At 42.9% G+C, this 27,976-nt stretch overlaps 1 protein-coding gene across 1 annotated transcript; it reads right to left on the bottom strand.

Annotated features, from left to right (window-relative positions):
• Positions 1-500: 500 nt before the first annotated feature.
• SLC22A3 (solute carrier family 22 member 3) lies at positions 501-26,275 on the bottom strand. The gene is made up of 11 exons (XM_054394064.1): positions 25,862-26,275; positions 16,035-16,138; positions 14,491-14,645; positions 10,776-10,941; positions 10,064-10,181; positions 6,037-6,134; positions 5,682-5,896; positions 2,340-2,448; positions 2,004-2,116; positions 1,262-1,361; positions 501-558 (listed from the first exon to the last, which is right to left on the bottom strand). The coding sequence occupies exons 1-11, from the start codon at positions 26,273-26,275 to the stop codon at positions 501-503; spliced, it is 1,650 nt and encodes a 549-aa protein (XP_054250039.1).
• Between the last annotated feature and the right edge of the window lie 1,701 nt (positions 26,276-27,976).

Here is a 27,976-nt window from a genome sequence, read left to right as displayed (position 1 = left end):
CTCTCAAGGTGAAAGGGTCAGACCAGGGCAAGGGACCTGAAATGCATGCTTCTGATTCCCATCCCTTCTAACCAGAGAAAGAACCACCCTGATAAGCTCCCTCCTTCCTAAGACACCAGATCTTCTGTCTCTCAATACCCCCCATAGCCAAAAGAGAACACGTCAAAATACCCATCTTCTCCTCAAAGTCATCAAAATCTTAAACAAACAGCGGCATTTCAAAGCTACATGCCATCAATAGAAATAAAAATAATACTCAAATACATGAAGAAATAAATAGGAGCCCACTAAGCTGGATAGTACATCTTGTTAAAGCTGAACCACAGAGTGATCCCTTTGTGCAAACAGCATACTCAGAAAAAAACCTAATTTATTCCATATTCATAGAAAAACACATTGCTTATTTTAAACATCATTATGCTTAGAAGAAGAACATGGAGCTTAATCCATACTCTGCAGCAAATTTTGAAGTGGTGGCAGGTGGAGAACAAATTCCCAGGTCAAATATAAGAGTTGGTGTCCTGGTGTTTTCGCTTCTTGCCATGTTTACCAAAATGACTGATGAAACAGAAGAGGAGAGGGATATAAGGGTGAAAGAAGCAGGAAAAGATATAATCCAAGTTGTAGTCCAAGCTGCAGTACTGAAGCATTTATTTACTACATAAAAAATGTCTTCTTCCTTTAGTTTGCAAATTAAAGCAGGTAAAAGTTGTTGATGACAGAAGCATGCAATGCCACTGTTTTAAACATTAATATATATTGCTAGCTCCTGAAGAAATTTAGCTAAGCTGTGAATCTCCCAGGAGTGGGAAAACTGTGCCTGCAGTTCTTCAGCTATACATTTTTCTTCTCCATTATTTTTCAGTGACTTCACAAATTATGATCAAGGGCCCTTCTTTGTAAGATGCTTTGATTGAGATAATGGCTGGTTTTCTTGAGCTGAGAGTTGCAGGCTGTACTTGGCAGTATGTGTCTTGCACCCTATTACTTTCTGCTGCTACAGATGAATAGGACAACTTTACGTCTCTATGAGGAAGATACAGATTCTATTCCTATTTTTTTTTAACAATCTGCCTTTGTGCTACTGAAAAGTATGTGTTTCTGTTGAGGAAAATACCACCTGCTTATAAACATAAACCTGACTAGGGAATTTACTTTGACACTTGAAAAACCTCAATAATTTATGGCATCTAATAAGATCAGAGCTGAATACCCTCAGGAAATCTCACCCAAGTAAAGGTAAAAAACCTACATATCATACCTTGAAAGCTGCTCCACATCCTCCACTGTCTCCGGTAGAGAGATTCCCTTTGTCTCTGGTAAAAGCAATACTAGGAGCCCACAGACAACTGCAAGAATACCTACAATAGACATCGAAGAAGTAAAAGGGAAGAAGACATTTGTTACTTTTCTTATTTTCAGAGTTTATCCACTGAAGTAAGTTTATTCAGATTAAGGTTGAAGTAAAATTTAGTGTTGTTTAGTCACAGGCTCCCATTTTCTTGTTGAAAATAACTAACCTTTTTTTCCATAGAATAACTTTGCAAGGATCATTTTTTTGCAAAAATGTAACTGAGGAAGAGTTTTACAGGAGTACAAAGTTACAGCTAATACAGCAGCTACAGTCATAACAGTATCTACCAAAAAAACCCAAAAAACATAGTTTTTGAAGGGCATTGACTTCTGTTCTTGGGAAATTAAGATTACTTCTCTACAATTACACAACTTAGCTGTAAGGTCTCCCAGTATTGAAGCACTTCACACAGTTTTTTTTATGTTCCTTCAGCCAAGTTACTCAAGCAGACATGATGTCTTCCAAAGCATGCCATGAAATCACCTACATTTCACCCATTTGGTGTTCAGCCTCTTGCTCTAAGCATGAAGCTTGAGAGGCACTGGTCTGAAAATGAGATAAGGCCACACACTACATTTTTGCCCCAAAAGAAAAGCTCTATTAGGAGGAGAATAATTAAACCGAGAGTACTGTTTAAATCAAATCTTACTGAAAATAATTAGAGGTAGCTCCAACCAAATAGCTGCTAATCGGAAAAGCAGAAATGGGGCTATGATCCCACCTAGGTCACACAAACTCGAGCAGAGGGAAACACCAAAGTTTCTGCAAAAGAAAAAAATACTTGAAAGGTGTTACCAAACAGCAGTTTAAGGAGAGGAATGTAGCTTCAAAAAATTATTTCATCGGTATGTGCAATGAACATTGTGCAGTGGCTATTGAATGAGGAATCTCCAGGAAAAACTAAGTTTTACTAAGCAGAAGTGGCACAGGGAATGGTGAAAAGCAGAAGGAAGATTTGAAAGATTTCTGGGAGCTTTTGACCTACCTCAGCGTCGTGGGATACAATTCAGTGTTCACAAGATAGACAATTTCAAAAGCCATCGTGATGCCCAGTCTTCCCAGTGTGGCAACTGTCATTTTGAGCCATCGGATATCTGTTAATTGAAAAAGAAGCCCATGAGAAGTGCACTATTCTGCATCAGCTGAGATTTCTGAAAGTCCTTGGGTCCTCTCAGCAGAAACGACATCACAGAAACACTGGCTCAGTACAAATCAGACTGAAAGGTCACTGATGTAGATATCAATCTGTACTGGCATTTATTGCTTTTCAGAATCATGTGGGGCTGCTTTGGAGAATCAGAAATCACTTCTAGTCAATTGCTGCAAGATGCTGGTGGGGCGTAAGAGCACAGGTGGGAGAATGAACATTATGAACTTCTCTGATCATCTCCAAACTGTGCTCTGGAAAGCAGCATTTATTTACATAGGGATGTTATGCTGTAAGAAACACTGTTGTTACCTTTCAAAGCCTTCTGACCACAATGAAGCTACTTCTACAGGTGCATAGAACAGCAGAATCATTTAGGTTGGAAAACACCTTTAAGATCATCAAATTCGACTTCAAACCTAACACTGCTAAGCCCACTGCTAAGCCATGTCCTTAAGTGCCACATCTATGTCTTTTAAATACAATGAGGGGATGCTACAAATAAGTCTTCCTAGAGTAGGCCAACTACACTTTGTCATTTGTCTACCTGTTGCATGTTAGACACACTCCTAATAATGCTAATACTGGCCACCTCTCCCTTTCCTGGTGCTTGTTTTTGTACCTGACAGGAGTGGACAAGGGACCTTATGCTGCCCTGGTAGCTCTGCCCAGCTCTGCTTAAGCGCCAGCATGCAGCCACTGCCTTGTATACATCAGCAGGAAGCCCTTATACATCTTCAAGGGGTGTGATGGTCACATCTGCATCACAGAGGAGAGCTATCCCTTCTCACTGTGTGCAGCTCCTCTGCAGTCTCAGTGCCCTCTTGAGAGCTGGCAGCTTCCAAAGAAGTGTCACAAAGAATGCAATAAACATTTCAGCAATGCCCTCGGGGAAGGACAGACATCTTGTATGGTCTAAATATGACTGGGCAGGTGGGGGAGGTGAGTGGAACAACAAGCCTGAACCTAGCATGAAGGGGAGCAATGGCACTGGAGAGGACTTTGGCAGTGATTGTGTTTTCTCAAAACTTCAATGGAAAGAACAAGAAAACGCTTTGGTTTTCTCTGAACCAAAAAAACATCAGATGCTTGGGGTTATTTCCCTTCCAAAACAACCAAACAAACCCCCATCAAATTTAATCCCATGTTGCGAGACACTGCCTTTGACCTGAAAAGTTCTGTTTTCAGACACTTGTAAGAGATGCAAATGCTGGAAAGAACAAAACAAATCCACGTTTTCTTCACGGCACCCCTTCAGTCTATCAGACCCCTGAGGTGAGGGTGATATCTGTGTGCCTCCTCCTTCTGCCAGGGGACTCAAACTGTGTGAGCACCCCAATTATGGAGCTCTCACAAGCTGCCACTGCAATTTTTTCCATCTGTATAAACAGACCTGTGCCTCAGGTGCCCACTTTCTGAATATCTTAATCCCCAGGCTGTTCTCTGCTCAACTGGGTAATGTTCCCTCAGCTCTTCACCTCTACTGAGAGGCTGGTGGCTACATACTGCTGGTCCCAGGCCACTGCTTTCTTGCCTCACTCAGGCCATACCAGCCCCACACAATTCTCCTGCTCCCCAGACCTGCTGCACCATGGTCAGCACATGGTGTGACCCACGATGCACCATGAAGGTGTTAGATGCAGGTGTCCTGCAGCACTAATTTTCCAGCGCCACTTTGCTTTCTCATGCTGCAACTGCCCTAGTCCCAGGTAATCAACAGTCACTAGTCCTTGCTATCCCAGCAGGACCTCTGTCCTTTTTTAATGGGTGGGAAATGGTACTGGAAAGCTCAGCAGATGGCATGGTGAGCAGGCCTCCTGTGCCTGAATTGCAGTGCCCTGTGCTGGAGAGGCTGCCACAGGAGCCTGGGGCAGATGGCATCAGCTTGCCATATGGTGGCTCTTCTGAGAGGCACACAGAAGTGAGGACCTGGGGAAAGCGCATCAGGACAAAAGAATCAGTTTTCAGTGGATTCAGTGGTCACATAGATGAATGCAAACAAGTGATGACAATGTGGTAAACCAGGACACAATTGCACAGCCACCAGTGTTGGCACCAAGAACTGACTTTTTCTTCCTTCTCCCTTCCCCATCATTTCTGCTTCTATTAAAGCAATTAAGCTCCTCAAGTATACAGTATTAATTTTAAGTGCTTTTGGAGGAATACTTCAAAAGGGAGCTTAACTGAGGTAGATGTGATCCAACACACTTCTTTGAAGGATTCATTTTGCACACACCACAAACTTACCTGTTTTCACAGGCACATCATACTCTTGGAAGTGGCTTCTCACAGGACTTCTCTAGGAAAACAATTAATTGTCCCATGATATAACTTCAGGAACTAAAACCTCCAAGGCTGGCTAGGACTGTCCCTCACTTTGACAGGAATATCCCTGGGGAGGACTAAGCCTCTTAAATTCTGTTCAGCTGCCAGTACCTAGCTTTGATAAGGCAAAGCATGCTGAGATGGTAAGATTCACTTCAGAACACTTCCAAATTTTCCCCCAGGGATTAAAAAATACACAGGAAGGAAAACAATTTAAAGAAAAACATAGAAGCGTTGGGAAGCCTGTGTGCAACATCAGACCATTTAGTTGTCCTTGAAACCAGAGAAGAACAATTTAATCAAAAGCCATGTCCTGTCTCCAACCCCTTCACACTGTCCCAACCCCTCAGAAGTAGGGTAGGGCATCAATATCCATGTTTTCTGCCACAGCTCTTACACTGTGTTTTAGTTTGCATTGTTTCATTTGCAAATGAGTAGACTACAAAGATGTCTCAGCTAAATCACCGGTTTCCTATATCGTTCAGTGTTTTTCAAGTCAGGGAATGTATTTTCTCTCTATGTTTGTATACTCTATCCTTGTATTTGCCTTCAAAACCAGTACAGGGTCTTTATGCACATTTCTCTGAAGATCAAAACCAGTACAGGGTCTTTATGCACATTTCCCTGAAGACTACACCTAACTGTTGCTCACCATCTATCTGAGACACAGCCATCACAGGTCCCAAGGCAACCTATAAACAAGTATGATTTGTTGTTCCATGACTGTGATGCTGGTTGCCTCATCAGACACTTTTTACTTTTATCTATAGTTCTGTGTGTCCTGCTCTCCTTGCTCAAGGGGTGTCAGAGAGAAGACTTTAACCTCAAAAGCATGACACTGGGAAGGGGAGTCACCTTCTGGCAAGAAGGCAGTAATGAGGCATGCAATTCCTGCCACCATGTTGCTTATTGCGAAGGGAAGGCGTCGGCCAATGCGATCGATTGTCACTAAAATTAGGAGAGCAGCAGGCAGCTCCACAGCTCCTGAGATGAAGAAGTCTAGGTAGAGGTTTCCTCCGATAATTCCCAGGCGCATGACAAGCCCTTGGTAGATCAGGGCACTTGCAAACCTGAACAGCAAAGGCAAAAAAATTGTTGAGAGCCAAACAAGTGACTGCCAGCAGCTGGAAAGACTCTAAAAGTCATAAGGGAGGTTTTTCTTCAAAACCTGCCACCTTGGTAAGCAAGCTGGGCTGACATGGGAACTCACCAGGCATACATCAGGATGAGTGTGTTCCTCCTCATCTGGGGAGTCCTCACCAGGTCAAGAAAGGAGGGGTTGCTGACCTCCTTGTTGCTAATAGTAATCTGAGGAGAAAAGCAAGCAGCAGTCAGCTGTCATGGGTGAGGAAGGTGCTGAGGCAGTTTCTGTGTAAACGCAGTTCTCAGCAATATTCCAATCCAGCAATCAGATGTGCTGATGAGTCAGCTTATGCTTTTAGCACGCCAGAGCAGTGTGTGGATACAGGAAACAGCTTATGACTGAACACAGCTGTGGGCTTTCCTTAATGATGATCATGCAAAAAATCAGGGAAAAAAATTCCCCAATCTTGACTTAATAGTAAACTGAGAGTCTGACCTGCAATTTCTTGGAAGGCAATAAGCAGTCATTGTCACATCAAGGTCACTGGGAGCAGAACTGCCTTCTGCCAGAGGTGACAAAGAGAAGGAGACCATGGAAGAAAGGTGATGGGCTGAGGGAAGCAGGGAGAGAGAGGGGGTAAGCAGCAAGAAGTGGGCTGAGGAACATGGCTTGTAGCACAACACAGCTGCAGGGAAGAAAGACGAGTGAGAGAAAGAGCAGATCTGTGAGGGCACTTGACAAAACATTCCACTGGTAAAATTTAGAGGGTCTGAAAAGCACCTTGCTGAACGTGGCTTCTACCCTGGAATAAAAAAGATCCCACAAAGTATGAATTAATTCTCCTTGTACCACCTGTAAAGTACCGTAAAGCTGTTCACAACTTTCTCCCATACAGTCACTCAATGAAATCATTAGTTAGAAGGTTTAACAATAACAGAAAAGGACAGGATTTCACACAGTCCCTGTTCACATGCTGGAGTTCTATTCCATAGGATATTGTGGAACCAGAAGATTATCAGGGCCAAAAGGGGATGGAGGCTGTTTTTAACTATGGACTACAGTTTTTAATTGTGATGTTGTCCAAGCAGGGTGGCAACCTCTTTGTTCATATGGCAAGTGAGGAAGGTGAGGAACATAAGATTGTTTTAGGCAGGGACAAACCATTTGATTGCCCGAACTGGCAGGTTCATATGGAAGTGCCCTCAGCTCTCAAAGCAGGTGAGGGAAACACAGGGTTAAACCTGCTGCAATCTTTTTAGAATTTCATGCATCCTGGCAGCTTTAACTCTCAATTATTGACCTCTTCTGAGGGGAGGGCTTAAGAGAACAAAGAGAACAATAAATTCCACTCTACCCTCACTGCATCTGATACCCTTTTAGGCATAGGAGGCCAGTGAAGCAACCCTAGCAGATGGAAGACATGTGAAAGGACAGACAAACACATGTGAACATGCAGATTCGTGATGAGAACACAGATAAAGCCAAAGGCATTGTCTGAAGGTCTCATTGGCTCAGCCAAAGCTTCCACCCTGTATTTTTTTTAACAGATGTAAGGCAGCACAGATGTTTTTCAGTGAGACTTGGCTGAATTTATTTACACATGACTTTTTCACAACTGAGTGACACAGTATTTTGTAATTGGGCAGAGAAACTCCACATTTGTTTGAATTTCCGTTCTACTGCCTCTTAGTTTACCTCTGTAACCAGAGCCAGAAATTTTCTTCAAAGTATTGCCATGTCTGCTGCATGCAGAGTGCTTTGAGAAGCAGGCAGAGGTTGGTGGGTTTCTGCACTGCTTTGAATTCTCTCATATTACAATTATAAAGGTGCCGTGACTATGTATTTAAGAGCAGGCTGCCTGTCATCAGATGTGCCAGTGCAAATATGGTTTTAGTTTTCAAAAATATTAAAGATAAATTCAGCATGGCAACTACCATATAATTTTATGTCTTATTAAAGTCAGAATAATCCCAAGCATGACTGGGCTTTTTTTTTTTTTTTAATGTATGAAAGACAACAATTCTTGTGGAAAAATCAATTTTTTAGACAGAAAAAGTCCTCTCTCTGTTGTTTGAAGTCAAGGAGACCTTTGGTATTCATATCATTATAGTCAGGAATTCAATTACAGAGCCTGTGTTTCCAAAGATACACTATCTGAAAGCTCTGGAGGAAGATTTGCAAATAATTTCCATTACATTTTTATGTTTCAATAAAATTATACGTCAGTTTTTCTGAAATAACTTTTTAAGATTCCTCCTAGCACAGACATATAGTTCTGAACATGCTTAATTCTTCCAAGGACAGTACATCCATGCATGTTTAGAATACATATGGATGTAAGTTAATATGTACTTAAAATATATATGTCTAGATATTGCTATACAATGTGAGTATATATGAAGGGGGAGGGGGCTTTGATCCACAACTTTCTCAAGAAGCAGCTCTGACTCATCTGGCTGCAGTCTACTCTGCTTTTGAGACCAAGAATTTAAAAGTTAGCTTGAAAAAAAACTATGCTGGAATAATTATGAGCAACGTGAAGAAAAACTTTTATAATTTACAATTAATTTAGTGAGTTGTAGATGCATCTGAACCATACCGGTGTCGTAAGTCACAGAGCAAAAGAAACAAATGTTTATCTGTTTTCATACAAAGGTCATCTGTGGTTTCTGCATGACAACAAAAACACAAGGCTGCTACACCCAGAGCTGTCTAAGGGGTTTGGTCAATGACGTTGTCACATATATATTGAATAATCTTGGCCAAAATGCAGTGACAAATAATGCCTCTCATTTCTCCCTGTCCCTCCTTACCTACAGCATTTTGCCTGAATTTCTGAAGTTGCTTTGTGAAAGAGAAATCTGACATGAGTTAATGTGAGAAATACATTTGATCCACAATGAATGTTCTTCCTGGAAATGCTCTCTTTCCTCTGGGCACAGCACCAAGAATGACAGACATTATATTTTAAAAACATCCCAGGACCAAATCCAGGCACAAATCTGGATGTGTGGAGATTGATCTGTTGCAGCTGTGAGTGGCCTGAGGTCATGAGCAGGATACTTCTGAAAATACTTAAATAAAACTTAAAAAGCAAGGAAAGAGACACGTTTCCATTCTGATGTGACACTTTGAAAATACTGATGTTTAGAGAGGGGAAGCAAGTGGAGGAACACGGGGCTGAACATGGACAGGGGGCTGGAGCAGCACAACCTTCCTGCTGCATGTCTTGGGCCAGACTCAGCATTGGGTTATACCGACCAGGGTAAGGGATCTCCACTGGTGTATATGCCTCAGCCAAGGACAACAAATCATAGAATCATAGAATGGGCTGGGTTGGAAGGGACATTAAAATCATCTAGTTCCAACCTCTCTGCCATGATCAGGGACACCTTCCACTAGATCAGGTTGCTCAAAGCCCCATCCAACCTGACTTTGAACACTTCCAGGGATGGGGCATCCACAACTTCTCTGGGCAACCTGTTCCAGTGCCTCACCACATTCACAGTGAAGAACCCAATCTAAATCTACCCTCTTTTAGTGTAAATCCATTACCCCTTCTCCTATCACTACACTCCATGATAAGGAGTCCTTCTCTGTCTTTCATGTAGTCTACCTTCAGGTTCTGGAAGGCTGCTCTAAGGTCTCCCTGGAGCCTTCTCTCATCCAGGCTGAACAATCTCAACTCTCTCAGTATGCCCTCATAGGGGAAGTGCTCCAGCCATCCAACCATCTTCATGGTCCTCCTCTTACACAATCCAACAGGTCCATGTCGTACTTTTGTTGGGGACCCCAGAGCTGAACAGAGTTCAGCTGCTGTGAAATGCCACCAGATGTCAGGCTAGTTTGTGATCTTTTCCACAGGTTTATGAAGCAGGAGTCTTGCAAATAAGTCATTGTTTTGTATAATTTTCAAGTTATTAATTTCGTTCATTCATTCATATGATTCATTTTTTTGCAAACTTCTCTTTTTTTTTAGCCCATGCTTTCCAGCCAATTAACAAACTAGGTATGGGACTGACGATCTTGTTCTGGTATGACACTCCAATAGTGTTGCCCATCACATAAAGATAATGCATTTTAACACAAACGAACATTCAAAAGCTTAAGAAAGTTTAGAAGGAAATCCTCTAGCTCAAACAGATGGCAGTACCTCTGAGTAATGTGGTGAGAGATACTTCCCATTGTGTTTTGCAATGTTGTGCATGATTTTTAATGCCTTCTCTCCCTTTTTGCGTGTCAGGAGCCAACGTGGAGATTCAGGAACCACCCTGTGGTAACACAGAAGTCATAAATAGAGATTTCACTGATAGGTGTTTCTGCTACCCTGGGGATAAAATGGTTCACTATTTAAAAGTTCACAGCAGACAATGTTTAAGGTAACAATGTACAGAAGAGGGTATGTGAATTAGTTTCTTTGTTTCCAGCCCTCAGGACGGCTGCACTGGACCAGGACTATGGCATAGCACTCTCTCATTAGCTGTACTGCTCAGCTCATGGGACCTGTAGGGCAAACTCAGGCTTAAACTGAGTATATAATGACAGGTAAAGGTGGGATCCCATGGCTAATGGGAAAAGCACACTTTGGTCAAGTTAACTAAATAAACAGCCCTGGCGAAGCAGAAGCAGAGCAGGGTTCTGTGAAGGCCCAGCTGTGGCTGACAAGAGACCTGGGTAGAAAAAGGAAAATAGCATATGTCTGCAATTCATTAAAAAGAATTTAAAATGCCAACATCAACAATATGCAAATATCTTCTTCCTAACCTACAACATGTTTCACACTGAAGATTTGGGACAACAGCAGGAATCTTAGGGTGCTCAAATAGCAACAATAATCAAGAAAAGAGCAATGACTGCAACATTACCAGTAGTAGAGCAGAAAGAGGAAGTTGGGCAGAGAAATGGCCAGCTGGATCCCCTGCCAGGTGGGAACCAAATATGCAATTCCTGGAAGAATCATAATTCCCAGAGTGAAGAATATCTGAATCACGATTCCAACAGTCCGCTGGTCAGAACCAACAATCTCAGTCACTGAACAGAGAGAAAGCCAAAATAAATAATCACAGAAACAAACTTGAAAGAAATATATTAGTGGTGGAACATACAGAAGGATAGTACTGTATCAGGTCAGAAGTCTGACTAGCCCAGCATCTCGCTTTCAGCACTGTAAGCATATCACCAAGACTGTCCAGAGCAAGCATGGATGACTCCTCCTCATCAGTTCCCTTGCCATTCTTCAGCTAAATGGGTTTCTGACTGCAAGTTTACTAATGAATTAAATAAAGCCAGAAAAGCGTTTTGAGACTGCATCATGCTTACTGGTAAACTGTAAGCACTCTCCCCAGCACAGTTTTCACACCTTCCCCAGACTAGAGGATCCTCCAGGCAGGGACTTGTCCCAACAGGTAATATAGACAAGGCATCTGTGGGGAAGTGAATTTAGCCATTTCATGCTGGCTGCTCTGAGGGCTAAGGTACGGTCCTCAGTGTGGTTTATTTACTATAACAAATGTAGCTTTTGTTGTTTGGGTTTTTAACCCTGTGGTGGATACTTTTACTTTGTGAATGTGTCTAATCAGTTCTGAAACCCATGTAAGCCCTTATTTCAGGCAATATCCTATGACCATGAGATCCATAGTTGCAACGAGCAATACATGAAGATGTGTCCCTTCATTGTTTCAAAACTGTCACCCAGCCTTCAGAGTAAAAGCAGAGGGATTTACCTTAGTTTATAATACACAGAAAACATTTCTTTTTAAAATTATTGTTATTATTATTTCACTAAAGGAGACTCAACTTTACAAGCAACAGTGATTCATTTCAGCTGGCAATGCAGAGACATATGGTGGACGACAAACTCAACATGAGCTGTCAATGTGCACTTGCAGCCCAGAAAGCCAACCAGATCTTGGGCTGCATCTGGAGAAGCGTGGCCAGCAGGTCAAGGGAGGTGATTCTCCCCCTCTACTCTGCTCTGGTGAGACCACACCTGGAGTACTGCATCCAGTTCTGGAGCCCCTATTACAAGAGGGATATGGACATGCTGGATTGTGTCCAGAGAAGGGCCATGAGAATGATCAGAGGGCTGGAGCACCTCTCCTATGAGGACAGACTGAAAGAGTTGGGGCTCCAAGGTGACTTTATTGTGGCCTTTCAATATCTGAAGGGGGCCTACAGGAAAGCTGGGGAGGGACTTTTTAGGATATCAGGTAGTGATAGGACTAGGGGGAATGGAATAAAGCTGGAAGTGGGGAGATTCAGGTTGAACGTGAGGAAGAAGTTCTTCACCATGAGAGTGGTGAGAGCCTGGAATGGGTTGTCCAGGGAGGTGGTTGGGGCCCCATCCCTGGAGGTGTCTAAGACCAGGCTGGATGAGGCTCTGGCCAGCCTGATCTAGTGTGAGGTGTCCCTGCCCATGGCAGGGGGGTTGGAACTAGATGATCCTTGTGGTCCCTTCCAACCCTGACTGATTCTATATGACACCATTACTATTTTTTATTAACAGGGTGACTGTTGCCTAAAGGTGGCTGCTTAGCACTGGTCTGGGAAGAGCCAGATTGTAAGTAAATGCAAAGTGGTTTTCTGGGGCAACCTGTTGTGGTTCTGAAGCACAGATCAATTACTTGGGAACTGTATTAATGGCAACCATCCTCCTGGTGCAACCAAACCAATGATATGTATATGCTTCTTAAAACGTGTTAAGTTGGTAAATACTTTGTATGATCCTGGGACGTAAGATTAGATCCCTGAAGGGATCTGTAAAAGTGATCCATAAGAGAGATTCCATAATCACTCTTTCCAAGAATTAAGCACCGTATTTAGGGCTGCAGAAACACACTATCCCTCAGGGTGCTGTGTTTTTGAACTTTCCCTAAAGTTGGGCAGTCTGATCTGAGCATTGTAAAACATTCCTGTCTGTTAAAACTTGGCCATTTTAGGGAAACCATGGGTCTCTCATAAAACATTTTCCTGGTTAGACCACTTTCCAAAGTTTTAGGGTAAGATCTTAGTTTAAAATTAGACCATGTGCTTGGAAGGAAGAGGAAAATCAGCTTCTAGCCCTCTCACTGGGTCTTGGACCTGAACTGCTCAGCAGTGCAACTTTACCTAGAAAACTGAGGTGCTTTCTGGGCTCTAAATGCTCAGAGGGTTAGGCAGGTATGTTTGGATGAACATAACTACAGTCTTCCCAGGTCTGACCATAACTCTTTTTACATCTGGTTGCAACTCTGCTCCCACTCATCTAAATTCCACTGGGAATTCTAAAAAAATATCACAGGCCTCACAGACTACAGTGGTGGTACATGTGTTTTGCACCATATAATGATGGTATCACTGTAGTTTGGATTGTCACAGTAGATTTCTAAATAACTGATTTTCTTTTTATGCAAGCCTGATGTCTCATCTCTAGCAGAATGCTTTCCTCAATGTCTTGCTATTTCATACTCTAGAGAGGTTTTTCCCCGTCTGGACCTAGCAGCCATTCAAGATGCCAAGTAAACTTGCTATGCAAGGAGCTTCATCACTAGACCATGTCTATAACCTACCAAAGAGTCTGTATCCCTGATGATTTGATGACATTTATAAAAAGGCTTTCCTTCCTGTTCCCTCTTCAGGAAATAATAATGTTAATATGGATCCTGGTGTCCAGCTTGGCAGTAAGCAAAGCCTCCAAGAAAAATAATGAAGAATAGCTATCCAAATGTCTGTCCTCCCAGCAAGGAAAAGAAGTTAATGCCTCTTTGCATCTGTAGATGTCCAGACTCTGCCAAAATTAGCCATGCCCCTGCTTGTGTATCCAGTATATTCAGGGCTTGCTCTGTATATTTTGATCATCTTGATGATCCATGTAGTAAGAAAACCTTTATATATATGCATTCTACTCCTTCATCTCTTAATTATCTACATTAACCCCTCCCACCAGAGTCTATAGATTAGAGAGCCAAAAAAAAATACTACAAAAAAGTACTACAATAACATCAACAGAAAATATTCCATTGATACTGAATTGCTGATGGCTAGCTACTCACAGGCATATTCAAGTACCATGATGTCTCTGAAAGGAGAACTTGGGCAGTTCTGAAGGGCACGTCACCCTTGTTAGTCTGCCCTCCTGCATTACTTTGTCCTCACTCTTCTCCATGAGATGCTGTGAGATCAGATAGGCATGTACACTTCTGATCTTTTCCATCCTCAATCAGTCTGAATACCAGGAAGAGATGCACTTGCTGTTATACTCAGAGACCACTTCTGTACCAGTACATTAACAGACATTGCCAGGTAAGGAAACACTACTGTTTAGCTGCTAGAAATGCCACTAGCATGGTCTGGACAAAAGCCAGTGACTGCTTCTCCAAATATTCGGTTCAGACATGAGCCCAGATCATAGATGATGCCAAGTTACAATTTGTATGCAAGCACCTTGTCTTGGAGGAAAAATGCATTAAGTAGAATTGACTTGAGTTAGTCCCAAGTTTGCTAACCCTTAAAAAAATATTATCAAGAGCAGATGTAGCCAGAGTCCTTGTCCTCCCCAAATCCCCCACTTTTCCTAACCAGAAAAGAAAGAAGGTCTCTCACCAATCACATAGCCTGTCATCCAGGTTCCCTTGCCAAACGTGCCTTGGAGAAAACGGAAGATCAAAAATACAGTAAAGTTTGGTGCAAATGCCACTATGATACCACATATCCCAACCCCAAGACAGGAGAGCAGGTAGATGAGGATTCTGCCATATCTGTCAAAAAAGGAAAACAAAATCATGAAAAGACACAAAGACTTTCTTTTTCTTTTCCTGTCATCTCATTTTAACGCTAGGTCTGAAAGTACCTTTTTGAGACCAGCCTTGTTCCAAAGGGAAGCTGCCTGAAACTTTGTAGTGTTGGCCTTTGGGATACAGGACTCTTCCCTGTGGTAGTTATCACGGCCTTCATGTCATTATTTTAAACATGATGATCTTCTCACCAGGGCCCCTTTTATTTTAGAAATGTAGTTTCTCCCTTTTTTATCTAAACTACAGCCCATTTGTTACAGTTCAGAATAAACTGTGAAAACTGATCACAGAATCACAGAATATTTGGGTTTGGATGGGACCTCTAGAGATCATTGGGAGCAACCCCACTGCCAAAGCAGGATTACCTAGGGCAGGACACACAGGAATGCATCCAAGCAGGTTTTAAAGTCTCAAGAGAAGGAGACTCCACAACCTCTCTGGGCAGCTTGTTCCAGTGCTCAGTCACCCTCACCATAACAAAGTGTCTCCTCGTGTTGAGGTGGAGCCTCCTGTGTCCTAGCTTGTACTTGTTGTTCCTTGTCCCACCACTGGGCACCACCAAGAAGAGACTGGCACCTTCATCTTGACACTCACCCACCCAGATATTTATATAATGTTGATAAGATCCCCTCTCAGCCTTCCCTTCTCAAGACTAAACAGCTCCAGTTCTCTCAGTTTTAATTCATGGGACAGATGAGGTAGCTTACAAAAATATTTGAGAGAATATTTGTATTTTCTTTTTATTCAAAAGTATTTTATGAACAGAAGAAATACTATCTGCCATTGAAAACATCAGTAGTGCTCTCAGCCAATGCATAGTTTGACTACTGTGAACTATCAGTGCAAAACAGAAATCAGGCTCTCTCCTTTAGTCTAAAAGAAAGGTAGAGTCTATGAAAGCTCCCCTCTCTGGGACAGGTCAGCTGCTCAAGCTTCAGTACCACCCACATCTTTTCCTTCATATTCATCCAGCTCCAACAGAGGTGAGGACCAGCTGAATGGAGCTATTACCTTGCATGTAAGTTCAACCTGTGAATGGAGAGATTTCCATACTGAGTCCCTTCTTTCTTTCCTCAGGTAGATGCTTTCCTCATCTGTGGATCCCCTGAATGTTTTGTTTTCATTTCTGTGTCCTTCTGCCTTTCCTGGGCATTGGAAACCTCAAGAAAATCCATTTTCCTGACATTAAAATTCCAAACAGTATCACTAAGTACAATAGTGACATTTCCGGCCCAAAAGGAAGTGAAGATTATATTGGCTGGGTGTTGTTAAAATGAAACCTCTGAAGTTCTGATGTGCTACAGATAAGTTCACCTCCAAACAAATCAAAGGATAGCAGTGCTTATACAGTACCTGTCTGCAGCATAGCCCAGGGTGAATGCACCAACCAGAAACCCTAGATTGAGGATAGCCTGTGAGAAATCCAGCATCCAGGCATCGCCACATACAAGGTCATACTGCAGGAACAAGGGAGAGGCATAAACACCCCAGGTGAGTCATTCATTATGCTCAGGGCAAAATTTTACAAAAACTGCAAAGGCCCAGGCAGGAAGGGGAAGGGAAAATAAAAAGGGAAGGGGAACTTCAAATATGCGTGTCAACAGCAAGCAGCAGTAGGTCAGGGAAGCACAGCCACAGCAAGCACTCTTCTTGCTATTGTGAAGGCAGAGGGAGAGCTTCTCCTTGCTAAAGGGATGCTGCTTCTCATACATCAGTAGTCCAGATATGGAAAGCAAATCAAACATGTTGCCAAGCAAAGCCAAGACTTTGTTTAATGCAGAGTAAGGTTGCACAACTACAGCAAATGAAAACACCAGTTTATAGAAATGGTTTAATTAATTTTCTTAGTGCCTTCTAGATAATAGCAAAAACATGTGGACTCTGAGGAAACTGAAAAGAAATTTCAGATCAGTCTCAGACACACTGAAGATCTATTTTCTTGGTGTAGCTGTCCCAGACTTTTCTCTTCCATATAGTGCCATAGCTGTAACTCCATAACATGACATTACATTGGTGCATATCTGAAGAATTTACTAAAAGGGATTCAACAAAAAGCACAGGGGCATAAGGAGGAGGGAATTAAAACTGAAAGGACATTGAGGGGGGTGGGAGTGGGGGTAGAGGAATAAAAGTAGTTATCCAGACAGCACTTCAGGGAGCTTTTGGGAATGAAGAAATACCAACCACTGCTTGCCATGTTCTGCAGACTTTATGGGAATTGAGAGGCTTCAATGTACACTTGGGGTAACCTTAGGAACCAATGGCAGTCACAGACAGCAGCTGTCACCTTTCACAATGGAAAGACCCTCTTGCTTCCAGGCATGAGCTGTAAGAAATCTTTTCATCACTAACAAGGTGCTGGTTATTGAAGCACTCACATTGTGTCACTTTTGTATGCACCAGCTCATGTATCACAATAACAGTGCTTGGAGATGGCTACAGAATGGGTTAGACAGAAGATTAACAGCCTCTTCTGCTACTCACAGTTCTCCAGACTCTGAATATTGTGCCATGTTCCAACAGCCCAGTTGTATGCTGCAATGCCCAACAAGTATTGCCTGGGCCTGGGATTTCAGAAATGCCTACACAGAAGATACGGAGGACACCCGGACTTGGATTTCACTGAGCCTGAATTCGGACCCAAAAATCTAAAGTAATACCCTCAAATGTTTATTTATGTACATAAATAAGAAACCATTTCAATATTCTGAACTCCACACAGGTGCCATTCCCACTCACTTCTATGGGCTATTCTCCACTTTTTAAAATTATTCCAAAAGTATTATTAGCACTGCCACTAACACTAAACAGCAGAATTGCTGTTAGTTATGATGATTTTAGTTGGTAATCCAGGATTTGGATTTATTAATTGTTGGGGGGGGGTGTTATTTTATTTTCTTGAATCTGCAGGTCTGAGAATTTTGTGACTGCATTCTTTAGTTTTCAGTTCTCACAACCATGAAGAAAAACTTGACTAGTAACCCACAGATCCACAACCCAATAGATATCCCACCTACACTAACTTTAAACAAAGCTATTGCCTTGTTACTCTGGGGAGCCTGGGTGGCCACTTCTCACACAAGCCAGGCCATCAGCATCTAACTCCCACTTCTGTAAATCTTGAGCAAGAGCTGCAGAAACCTCAGCTTCCTCAGGGAAGAATAAAACCTTCTCTCAGCTGTCATACCCAAAGACAATACTTTCCTAAAATAGCCTGAACATGGAGCAGCTTTAGGCTATAAATACTGCTTAACCTCTGGCTTCTTGAAACTATGATAACCATGGTAAATAGTATCAAAAGATGCAGCTCTGGAATGTGGATTTTTTTTTTTTTTCAGAAGAATGACCATTTTAGATTTTAGGAAACAGTGCGATCAACTCTGCTGATGGCAGAGGCTGGGGCTCTCAGAGAGCATCTGCAGCCACCCATACAAGGCAGTACAGCTTACTAGGGGGCTAAAATACAGCTACAAGAAACTAAGTTTGCTGCTGATTTGTAACAGAAGAGGAAATAATCACATGAAGACACAGACAGAGAAGTCAAGCAGGAAAAGTAGCTTCACATGAGCTCCAGAAACATCTCTGACTTAAAGCCATACTCAGCTAGACATCTCAGGACATGTTTAGTGAAGACGTTCCTACCAGGATCCATGCTGGACACACTGGCACCATGGGGGCCATCTGAACAGCTGCTGAACTTGTATGTGCACAGAGACACACACACACTGAGTGGTCAGTAGGTCACTGACACAGTTCTTCTGGCCAGCTTGGCCTGAATTTCAGGTGTATGTGAGGCTGGATGCCACTGCTCAGCTGAGCTATTACGTCATGCAGCAACAGCTTTCCTGAGACTTCAAAGCACAGCACAGTCTTTCACTCTCCTTGCCTGTCTCACCACAGGTGCTACATTCTTTCTTGTGGGTTTTTGGTCACATTAGCACCAGCAAGAGAGATTACCACCTTCTGCTGTGCAGGTGAGAGCTCAGATCCTGATGCCACAGGCTGTTTTACAAAATGCTCTGTTATTTCATGCTGTTTCCCACAGGTAGCTTCATAACTGGCTGTGACACATTATCTTTTCACAGCCATTTACAGAGATGGAGCGTGACAGGAGTCAGCTTCAATCTGCATCCATACTCCAGTTTTGAACACTGGTTAACATGAGCCTTCACACCATTATTTTTTGTTTCCAGCAAACAGTTGTGGAGTCACCTGGGGAACACCATTCCCCAGAGAGGCAGAAAGGGGCCCTCACACCTCCCTCTTAGCAGTCCCCATGGATAATAAAGAGATCTGAGCCTGTGGTGAGTCATCTCCCAGTGAAGGTTACGATCATTCAGCACCACACAAGCGGCTTAGCTCCTTGAAAGATCAATCCTTGAAGAGAAATATCAGACTGATTGATAGAACAGCAGGGGGGCATCATATGGGACCAGGTTTAAAAGTCTTTCACAGAACAGCAAAATGTCCTTCAATATTTGCTATTCTTCCTGAAGAAGAAGGTCATAAAAGAGGTCTTCTTCTCACAAAGCAGAAGAGTTCAGGAAAGATGGGGAAAGAGCAACAGCATTAATTTCTTTAAAGAAACAGCAACAAATTAGTGTAAGAACAATATTTAAAAGTGCATGCAGTAACAAAATCATTAAAGCAATGTCAAAAAGAAGCTTACACAGACATAAAATCTGTAAATCAAAGCAGATTACATCACTTCAAGTCCACTTGTGCCTAATTTCAACTGTCCAATTTCAGACACCAAGCTCCAGCTTTATAATACCTATGGGGTGCGTAGGAATTACAGTGAGATTGTTAAAAGGAGCGCTGTCACTGGCAATGCCAGGTGGGTGGCTGCCCCCTAGGAGGAGCAGAAGGCTTCCCACTCTGCTGTGGGATGGGACCTGGACAAGCTGGAGAAGTGGGTCCATGTGAGCCTTGTGAGGTTCAACAAGGCCAAGTGCAAGGTCTTGTTTCTCTGCCGGGGCAACCTTCGGTATCAACACAAGCTGGGTGATGATGGGATTGAAAACACTCCTGCAGAGAAGGACTTGACATACTGGTGAATGAAAAGGTAGACACGAGCCAAAGATGTGCACTCACAACCCAGAAGGTCAGTGGAATCCTGGGTTGCAACAAAAGAATCATGGCCAACAGGTGGAGGGACATTGTCCCTCTGCTCTGGTGGGATCTCACCTGGAGGACTGTGTCTAGCTCTGGAGCCCCAGTACCAGAAGGACTTGTTGGAGCAGTCCTCCCAGAGAAGGGTCATAAAAACAATCAGAGGACAGGAATGCCTCTCCTTTGAGGACAGGCTGAGGGATTTGGGATTGCTTAGCCTGAAGAAGAGAAGGCTCTGGAGAGACCTTGTTGTGACTTATCAGTACTCACAAGAGGCCTATAAGAAAGCTGGGGACAATCCTTTTAGCAGGGCCTGTTGCAATTCAGTGTAATGATTTAAAGCTAAAGAAGGGTTGGTTCAGACTAGATTTAAGGAATAATTATTTTTACAGTAGGAGTGATGAAACACTGGAACAAGTTGCCTAGAGATGTGGTAGATGCCCCATCCCTGGAAACATTTAAGGTCAAGTTGAGCAGGGCTCTGAGCAACCTGATCTAGTTCAAGATGTCCCTGACCATGGCAGCGGGGTTTGATTAGATGACCTTTAAAGGTCCCTTCCAACTCAATTTTATGATTCTATGGCGCAACTTTGCATCCTCAGCACACTGCAGAGCCACCCTCCCAGGAAGGGCACCTGCCCTTTGCAAAGCAGAGGAAAAGTTACAAAGGCAGCTGAGTGGCTCAGCTGCCAGGGTGGTGGTGGGTCATTGTGCTGGGTAGTGCTGAAGCCACACCTAGGCAAGCAGCCAGCCTGCACAGAGCTGCCAAGAGTGATCAGCCCCAGTGGAACCTTTCATTTGAACAGCAATTTCAGCTGACTTAGGCAGCAGCTGAAACATGTTCTTGGCCAATAATATAGTTGAATATGTTAAATGTTTTAGAAAATACAGAAAACTTCTAAGAAAGAGCTCTTTCTGAAGAGATTAGTGTCAATACACAACTGTACTCTTGTAAGTTTGTCCTGTACTTTGTTCTGATACACTAATCAATCTCAAATCTTCTCTCTTTGCTTGACTACTAGCATGTAGCATTTAAGTGATTACCCTGCTAATGTCTTGCTATTCATTTGCAAACATAACCTTTAAAAGGGAATGTAACCTTTAAAAGAGAATTGCATACCCTACAGAGATCTGGTTTTGATCCAAGCTGACTGTCAGGCCCACATCACCACTTCAGCTGTGACCTGCTTTGGTTGTGCCTGATAGATATCCCCATCTGCACCACTTAAAGGAAAAACAAATGAAACTGTTTACCTAGGATTTTGGTCTGTCTCCAGATAGTCAGTAATCTTCCTATATGACACTACTCAACAACAGTTCCCAGGTCCCTTGCTAGCAGCCTCTACAAAAGGGAGCAGAGTTTCTAAATGGTTGCATGTCTATCCATGCATGGGCTGATGTTTGTACTCCTACCACACAGGCTGCTCCTATGCACAGGCAGATGTGGTCTATGTTGTGAGGAGCTCACCAGCCAGAAGCAGCACTTCATACAATCCTAGATTCATAGAGTTGTTTTGGTTGGAAAAGACCTCTAAGATCATCAAGCCCAACTGTTGACCTAATACCACTATGGCCATTAAACCAGGTCCCAAAGAGCTACACCTATATGGTTTCTGACAGCTCCATGGATGGTGACTCCACCATCTCCCTGCGCAGCCTAATTCAAGCAGTCTGACTACTCTTTCAGAATTGCATCTTCTATGCAAATGTCTGGTGGCATCAAGGAGAGGAAAAGCTATCCCCACCAGCAACCATCTCCCATTGTAATCGGAGATCCCATTCCCTGAAAGTACATGTTCGTCTCATAACATACAAGAAAATCCCAGCATACAGTATTTAAATCTCACAGACTACCCTCCCATGATCCCAGTTGTTTTCCAATATTGGTAACATTGAGAATCAAAAACTATAGGGCTCTCTTTGTTTTCTTCCTGAACATCTCAGTTTGGCATCCCCAGGGAAGAAATGCTGTAGCACATACAAATTGAAAGCAAGTTGCAAAGGAGATGTGAGATCAGTGGCTCCTAGCTAAGCATCACACAACCATGGAACCTAGCTGAGGATTCCCCTCAGAAGCATCACCTCTACAGTTGTAACAGCACACCCCTTCTGCTGCAAAATGTAGGACATATTCCAAAGAAACTTTTGGAAGACATTGGAGTGAGAAGAGTTTACTGTCATGTCCTCCTTGTTTAATTGTTGTCTCTGCCAAAAACTAGTGTCCCTGCAGTGCATGTCTATGCCATGAAGTAAACATTTCTGTTTTCACTTGAATAAGCTCACCCAAGACAACACAGCAGAAAGGTAATGATGCTGTGTCTTGTGTTCAGGCCCCTTTTCTCTACAGACTTGAAACCTAATTGCTAAAGCATTTACTGCAGGGAAGAATATGGAAAAGGAAAGCTTTAGGGTTTTTTTGACCCTTATCTTGAGTCTATTTGTTGACCTGTATAGCCCTGGCTACATGTAGACCCTGTTAAAACTATATGTTTAAATGAAACCTTCTGTGCTCTAGTTTGCACCTGCTGCCCTAGCCACTACTGAAAAGAGCCCAGCCCCCATTCTCATTACCTCTACCCTTTAGATATTTATAAGCATTGATAAGATCCCCTCTCAGTCTTTTTTCCAGACTAAATAAAAGAGAAGAACCTACAAGAGATGTTGCTGGCATGTTCCTTATTTGTTGCTGGGCAGTCCTTGTCCATCTCTCTCATCCTCAAGAGTATCAAACTGTTATCTTTCGCACATCCTTACTGCAACAAAACACTGTGCAAGCTTTGGAGATTTCTCTCCTGTGCATGACCCAAGGCCTGTCTGGTACCTTTGCATCCCTGCCAATCAGATCACCTGGATTCACTGAACTTTATAGGACATAAGACTTGTTCTGTCCTTTTTTCTCTTCTGCCTATCCGTGGCCAAAGCAAGAGGGAGACAGAGAAACTTGCCATCTTATAAACGGGGAAAACCAGCAGCTCTCCTAAAAACACTGTAAAAAACCAAGACCTGAACCTTCAGCCAGTACCAGCTAGTTCAATGGCAGTGACAGAAACATAACCTGTGCAAGGAACTGCTCTGACCCCTTTCTTATGAGGAAAGCTTTAAGTTTCACAAGAAATTCAGCAATTTGCTGCTCCCTTTGCTCCTCTGTCTGCCCTTTTTCGCTTTCCCTCCATTACTTAATATTAATCCCACCATGATGGTAGAAATAAGGCAGGGTGCTCTCATGCCTATGGCAATAATCATACTAGATCAATAATTTGAGGGTGAATTGCATTATTTATTGCCTTGGGGGAGGACAGCAAAAGGAGCAGCTGTGCTTTCTGTATCAGATCTGCTAGCCATATAATTTAGATTCTTTAGGGTGCTCATAACTGACTGCAATAGCCTGGACTTTGGCAGCCAGATCTGCTCTGTAATATGACATCTTTTCCCAGAGAAGGCTTTACATATCTGCATTTGCCTTCTGCGTCTCCTGCCATGCTGCAAATCCACACCAGATCTGCACTTGCCATAGGCCTGGAAGAACTCCTTCAGTATTTTGACTTTTTTTTTCCCCTTCTTTCTTTTTCTCCCTGAACATATGTTCTTTGAATTATTGTATAATTCATCCTTTCCACTTTGTCTCCCTGGTCACTTCCACTGTTGATTCAGCCAGATAAAAAGTACCAAAAATCTTAAGACAGTTGAAAGAAATAGAAAGATTTCTGCACATATGGGGAAAATGAAGTATTTACTCCTAAGCACATGGGAAACAACATTTTTGGTGAGCTAATTAAACAAAGCACAAATCTGTTTAAATTGAGCCATAACTTGTTAGAGTTTCAGCTGAGCAAAAGGAGACTAAATGAAATCTGGGATTTCAATTGTTTTTGTTGGATGCATAACACATTAATAGGTTATCAAGCTCCTCTTAATATCTGATCTCAAAAAATTGAACCAGGTAGTGTATGTGTATGCCACATGCTTCCTTTTAGAAGAAGAAACTGAGCCTTGTAGGATGGAATTTATCCAGAAAATGTCACTAAAACCAGAACAGGATGCACGTACCACAAATCATAGCCCTGCACCCTTTGTCCAAGCTGCATCTAGACAGTAAAAGTGCCTCTAGGAGCCATAGTGACACTGGTGATGTGACCTGCTGCCCTAGAACAGGGGACAGATGACAGCCTGTCACTACTTCCAGACAGTTATTCCTTGATTTTCCCAAATTAGTTCCTTTAAAGAACACAGGTGGGAAACACTTCCCCAAGCACCCTTTCATCCCTTCCCTGGCCCTGGAGTGTCTTCCCAGGAAAAGAGAGAAAGAAGATGTAGATGGATGAGGTGTTTGCCAGAGAACATTGAACTGTTCACTCCCTTTTATTGCTGCAATACAAACATCAGGTTCATTTTCTCGGAGCTGCACCCGAGGGCTCAGCAGTGCTGGAAAATCACAGTGGTTTTGCTAGATACACAAAATGTTGCCATAAACAGACTCTGAACACAATCTTATGGACACAAAAGAAACAATAAAAACAACAAAAGGATTTGCTATATGTTTATTTTTAAACTGAGGGGGAAAACTAGCACGGACTATCCAGATAAAAGATACCATGACCTAACCCAACACAGTCCCTCAGCAGAGGTGCTTTGGAGACAACAATGTAACCTTCCCACCACATAACTGCCTCCTGTGGTTCACTCTGGAGGTAGACAGCAGGTCCTGGGCAACATTTGTCCTCCCACCTATCCAGCCCTGGCTGCCACTGCCAGCATGGGCAGAGATACTTTATTCCCAGGTACCAGCACTCTATGTGTTACTTGCAGCCCTCTGAGCTATCTTGATTTCAACAACCACACACACACAACCTGTTTTGAACCTGTGGTCTAAGGCCAGCAAGGTGTTCTGGTTTTTCTTCTTCCAAGCACAGATTCTGGCTAAAGCTGCCCAGGTCAGTTGCAGTGCTTAGGGCACAAAGCTTCTGCATTCAAGAGTCTGAAGCCTGCGAGTAGGTCCAACAGTCCCAGACAGATGGAGAAAGGATGGAGTTTCTGTCTGCTGGAAAACTAAGACAGAAGGTTGGAAGAGGCATTGCTTTTCAGTTGAGTGTTTGCACAGGGCTTTGCCTGCTCTGTGTTTTAGAGGTCACAGTTGCAGTGTGAGCACCCAGTTAAAAAGCACAGGAGGAGATTCATGAGACAGGCAGGAGCCAGAGTCCATGGCAGTGCTAACATGCTTTGTTGTGCATCTTGATGATTTCCTAGCCAATCTTTCTAAGCACACTTCATATTTTTCATTACTGCATCAGTAGCAGCTACTGTCTGGGTGACCTTAATCATACTCCCAACATTCAGACTGTGTGCTGGAGCTGGACCACAGCACATTCATGGCATGATTATAGATCACACAGACGAGCTCCTAGGAAAGAGTCTTAAATGCCCTTCATAGTCTCATTAGAAAGCCACTACTTTTGCCAGCACTTACTACTGGCAGTAACAGCCTATGGTTCTCTGATGCTGATATTTCAGGAAAAGCCAAATGACAGCTTTGGGCAAAACTGTGTGTTTGTTTCTTTGTTTGTTTGTTTTCTCTAGTAAGTACAATTATTTCTGCTGATTCCTGTCAGATCTCAGATCTCTGCCAACAGGTTTTTTTATTACCTGCAGACCTAAATGTTCAGTAGTGGAAGTAGCGGAAGTACAGAGACTGGATAATATACAGTGGCTCAGGTCATCAAGTGGTATCAGCTACACTTGTTACACCATCAAAGTAACTGGTGCAAAACTGAGCACCAGAAGCCTCAGCTGCAAGGACTTAACTCTTTTATTTTGATCTGACATTCCCCTAGTGAAAAAGCCTTCTCTGTGTGAGGTCTTTGGCTTTGCATGGAGTATTTGGCTTTGGCGAACTACCCTTCCGATGAATTAGTTTTTCCCTAAAAGCTTGGTACTGTCGCTTAATCATACTCATTGTCCTGATTTATTTGTAACTCAGGGTGAAATAAATCCAAAAAGCAAAACCAGCCACCAAAGCAATGACCCTTGCAGCATCAATCCTGTTTCAGTTAGAGAACAGGGATTTTCCTTACCTCACTGACGATGGATGAGTGGGGCTTTTTATATACCCAGTTACCCTGACACATGGTGAGCTGCAGGTTGCCTGTGCTGCAATTGCCATAGCAGGTGAGTGGGCTGGTGCAGGTGACAGAGGTGTCCCATGAGATGTCCAGCCTCTCGCATTCCCCACTGGAGGACCTGTTCCCAAGGCGCAGGGGCAGGACTGTAAAGTTTCGTTCCTCTTCCAATGTCCAGCCACATCGTTCACTTAACTCAGCTGCTCCAGGGATCCTGCACCAGTAGTCATCTGGTGCCTGCCCAAGAAAAACCACACTGGCAAACAAGGAAGAAAAAGTTATTCCTGTCTGGCAAAGAAGGAAAAAGACCCTCTTTTGAAATCTTCCAAATTCCCCAGCTTCCTTCAAAACCTCATCAAAAGTTGGCATTATGTGAGGCAGTCTGTCCACTTGCCGCAGTCCAAAAGACGGCAGAGTTTGCTCTCACACTTTGCATTGACTGCTGGCACTTCCTAGAAATGTGAACATCTCTCCTCCCCTCACTTCTCTCTTCTCATGTGCATGGACACAGGCAGACAGACATGTGTGCGTGCAATACTGCCAGTAGCATGAGTGAAGCTGGAACAGGGTAAAGCTGCAGGCAGGCATGCAAGCACATATCCAAGCACATACACACAGACTCAAGATATGTTAAATGGCGTGGGGCTTACACACGGCTGGGGAGGAGTGTGATTTAAAGTGCACAAACATACTGTAGGAGAGGAGGGGCGTGCATTTCCTATTCATCCTGAATGTTAAACAGATTATGTAAGAAACCCAGTTAACTCCTTCAGGGCAGGTAAGCTGCAAATACCAGCTTCTACTGCAGCTATGACTAATTAAAAGGTGTGAAAATAAAGCAGAGAGTTAAATGAAAAAGAGCACAGAAGCCATTGTAAAAAGCAGCCGTGAGTAATGCAGACTCTCTGTGAGATGACATGGGCAGGAAAAAAAAGTTGTATCAAAAAGAGCTATAAAGTTTTTCCCTCTGCAAATAGAAATGAATACTGTGACAATGTTTAACTACTTCTACAAAGTGCTACTTCACCATCTGAACAGATTTAATTTGCAAGAATCTTTCCCCTATGTTGTGTAAATAAATCAAGGCTCACAAAGAGTGGCAGTTCAAAATCCAAGACCTTTTTTTTTATATGTCAGACCTTCCTGTTCAAGGCTTTTATACCACCTTGTTAATTTTATTTTCACAAGGTCTTCCAAATATTTAAAAAAATATTGACCGGGCTTTCTTCCTCAAAAATGAATGGAAAACAAGTTATTTCGATTTTCTGTTCAGCTGTTGGTTTGAGTGGGGTAGAAGGAAAGGGGGATCCAGGACACAGGTGCCTTTTGTGTGCACATGATCACATCTTGTTCAGAACTTCCTGAATCAAATCAGACCTGCAGCAGCACATTTTGCACTTTGGTCAGTGTCATGAGGTCCATGGCAACTGTCTTTTCTTGCAAGAATTAGCACAGGGACAGCACCTATCAAAGAAGTCTCCTGCAATCCCTTTCCTCTGGTTACCTACAGATTTGACCATGGGTGTCTATGATTTTGAAGCATAAAACAAGTCCAGATCAAGAAAGTTTGACTATCTGATATGGGTTTTGCAACAGACACGAAGACAGGTGCTGTGGAGTGAGCTTGACAAAGATGCAGATTTCTAGGTAGATGCACTGCTGTGCTTGCATCAGAAGATGTTTTTGAGGGAAATTTGCTTAGCTACACTGTTTGGTGATAAACAGGTTTAGAGGCCATGAATGCATCACCTTTGGATGCCCCATCTTCTCAGACACACTTTATAAACAAAGGACAGTGACATCAGCCAGTTTGCAGACACGTCAGGGCACTATCCTAGATAACAGCACCGTTTTCATGATAAAGTTACACACAAAATCATGACCTACAGACACGTGGCTTCTGCTAAATAAAAGAAGGCCTGGGAAGAAACTTGGGCAGCCTTCATTCACCCTGCCTGTTATCTCACTGCAGCTTCATATCACATCAAATATTCCTCCCCCAGACAAACCTGCTATAGACTAGATAGCTCTAAGCAGCAGGGGTGTAAATCAGTCAGCATCACATCATCC

This window comes from Indicator indicator, chromosome 2 (genome assembly GCF_027791375.1).
Source record: "Indicator indicator isolate 239-I01 chromosome 2, UM_Iind_1.1, whole genome shotgun sequence".
Taxonomy (NCBI): domain Eukaryota; kingdom Metazoa; phylum Chordata; class Aves; order Piciformes; family Indicatoridae; genus Indicator; species Indicator indicator.
Note: the sequence above shows the minus strand (reverse complement) of the source record. Positions and strands in the feature narration are given on the sequence as shown.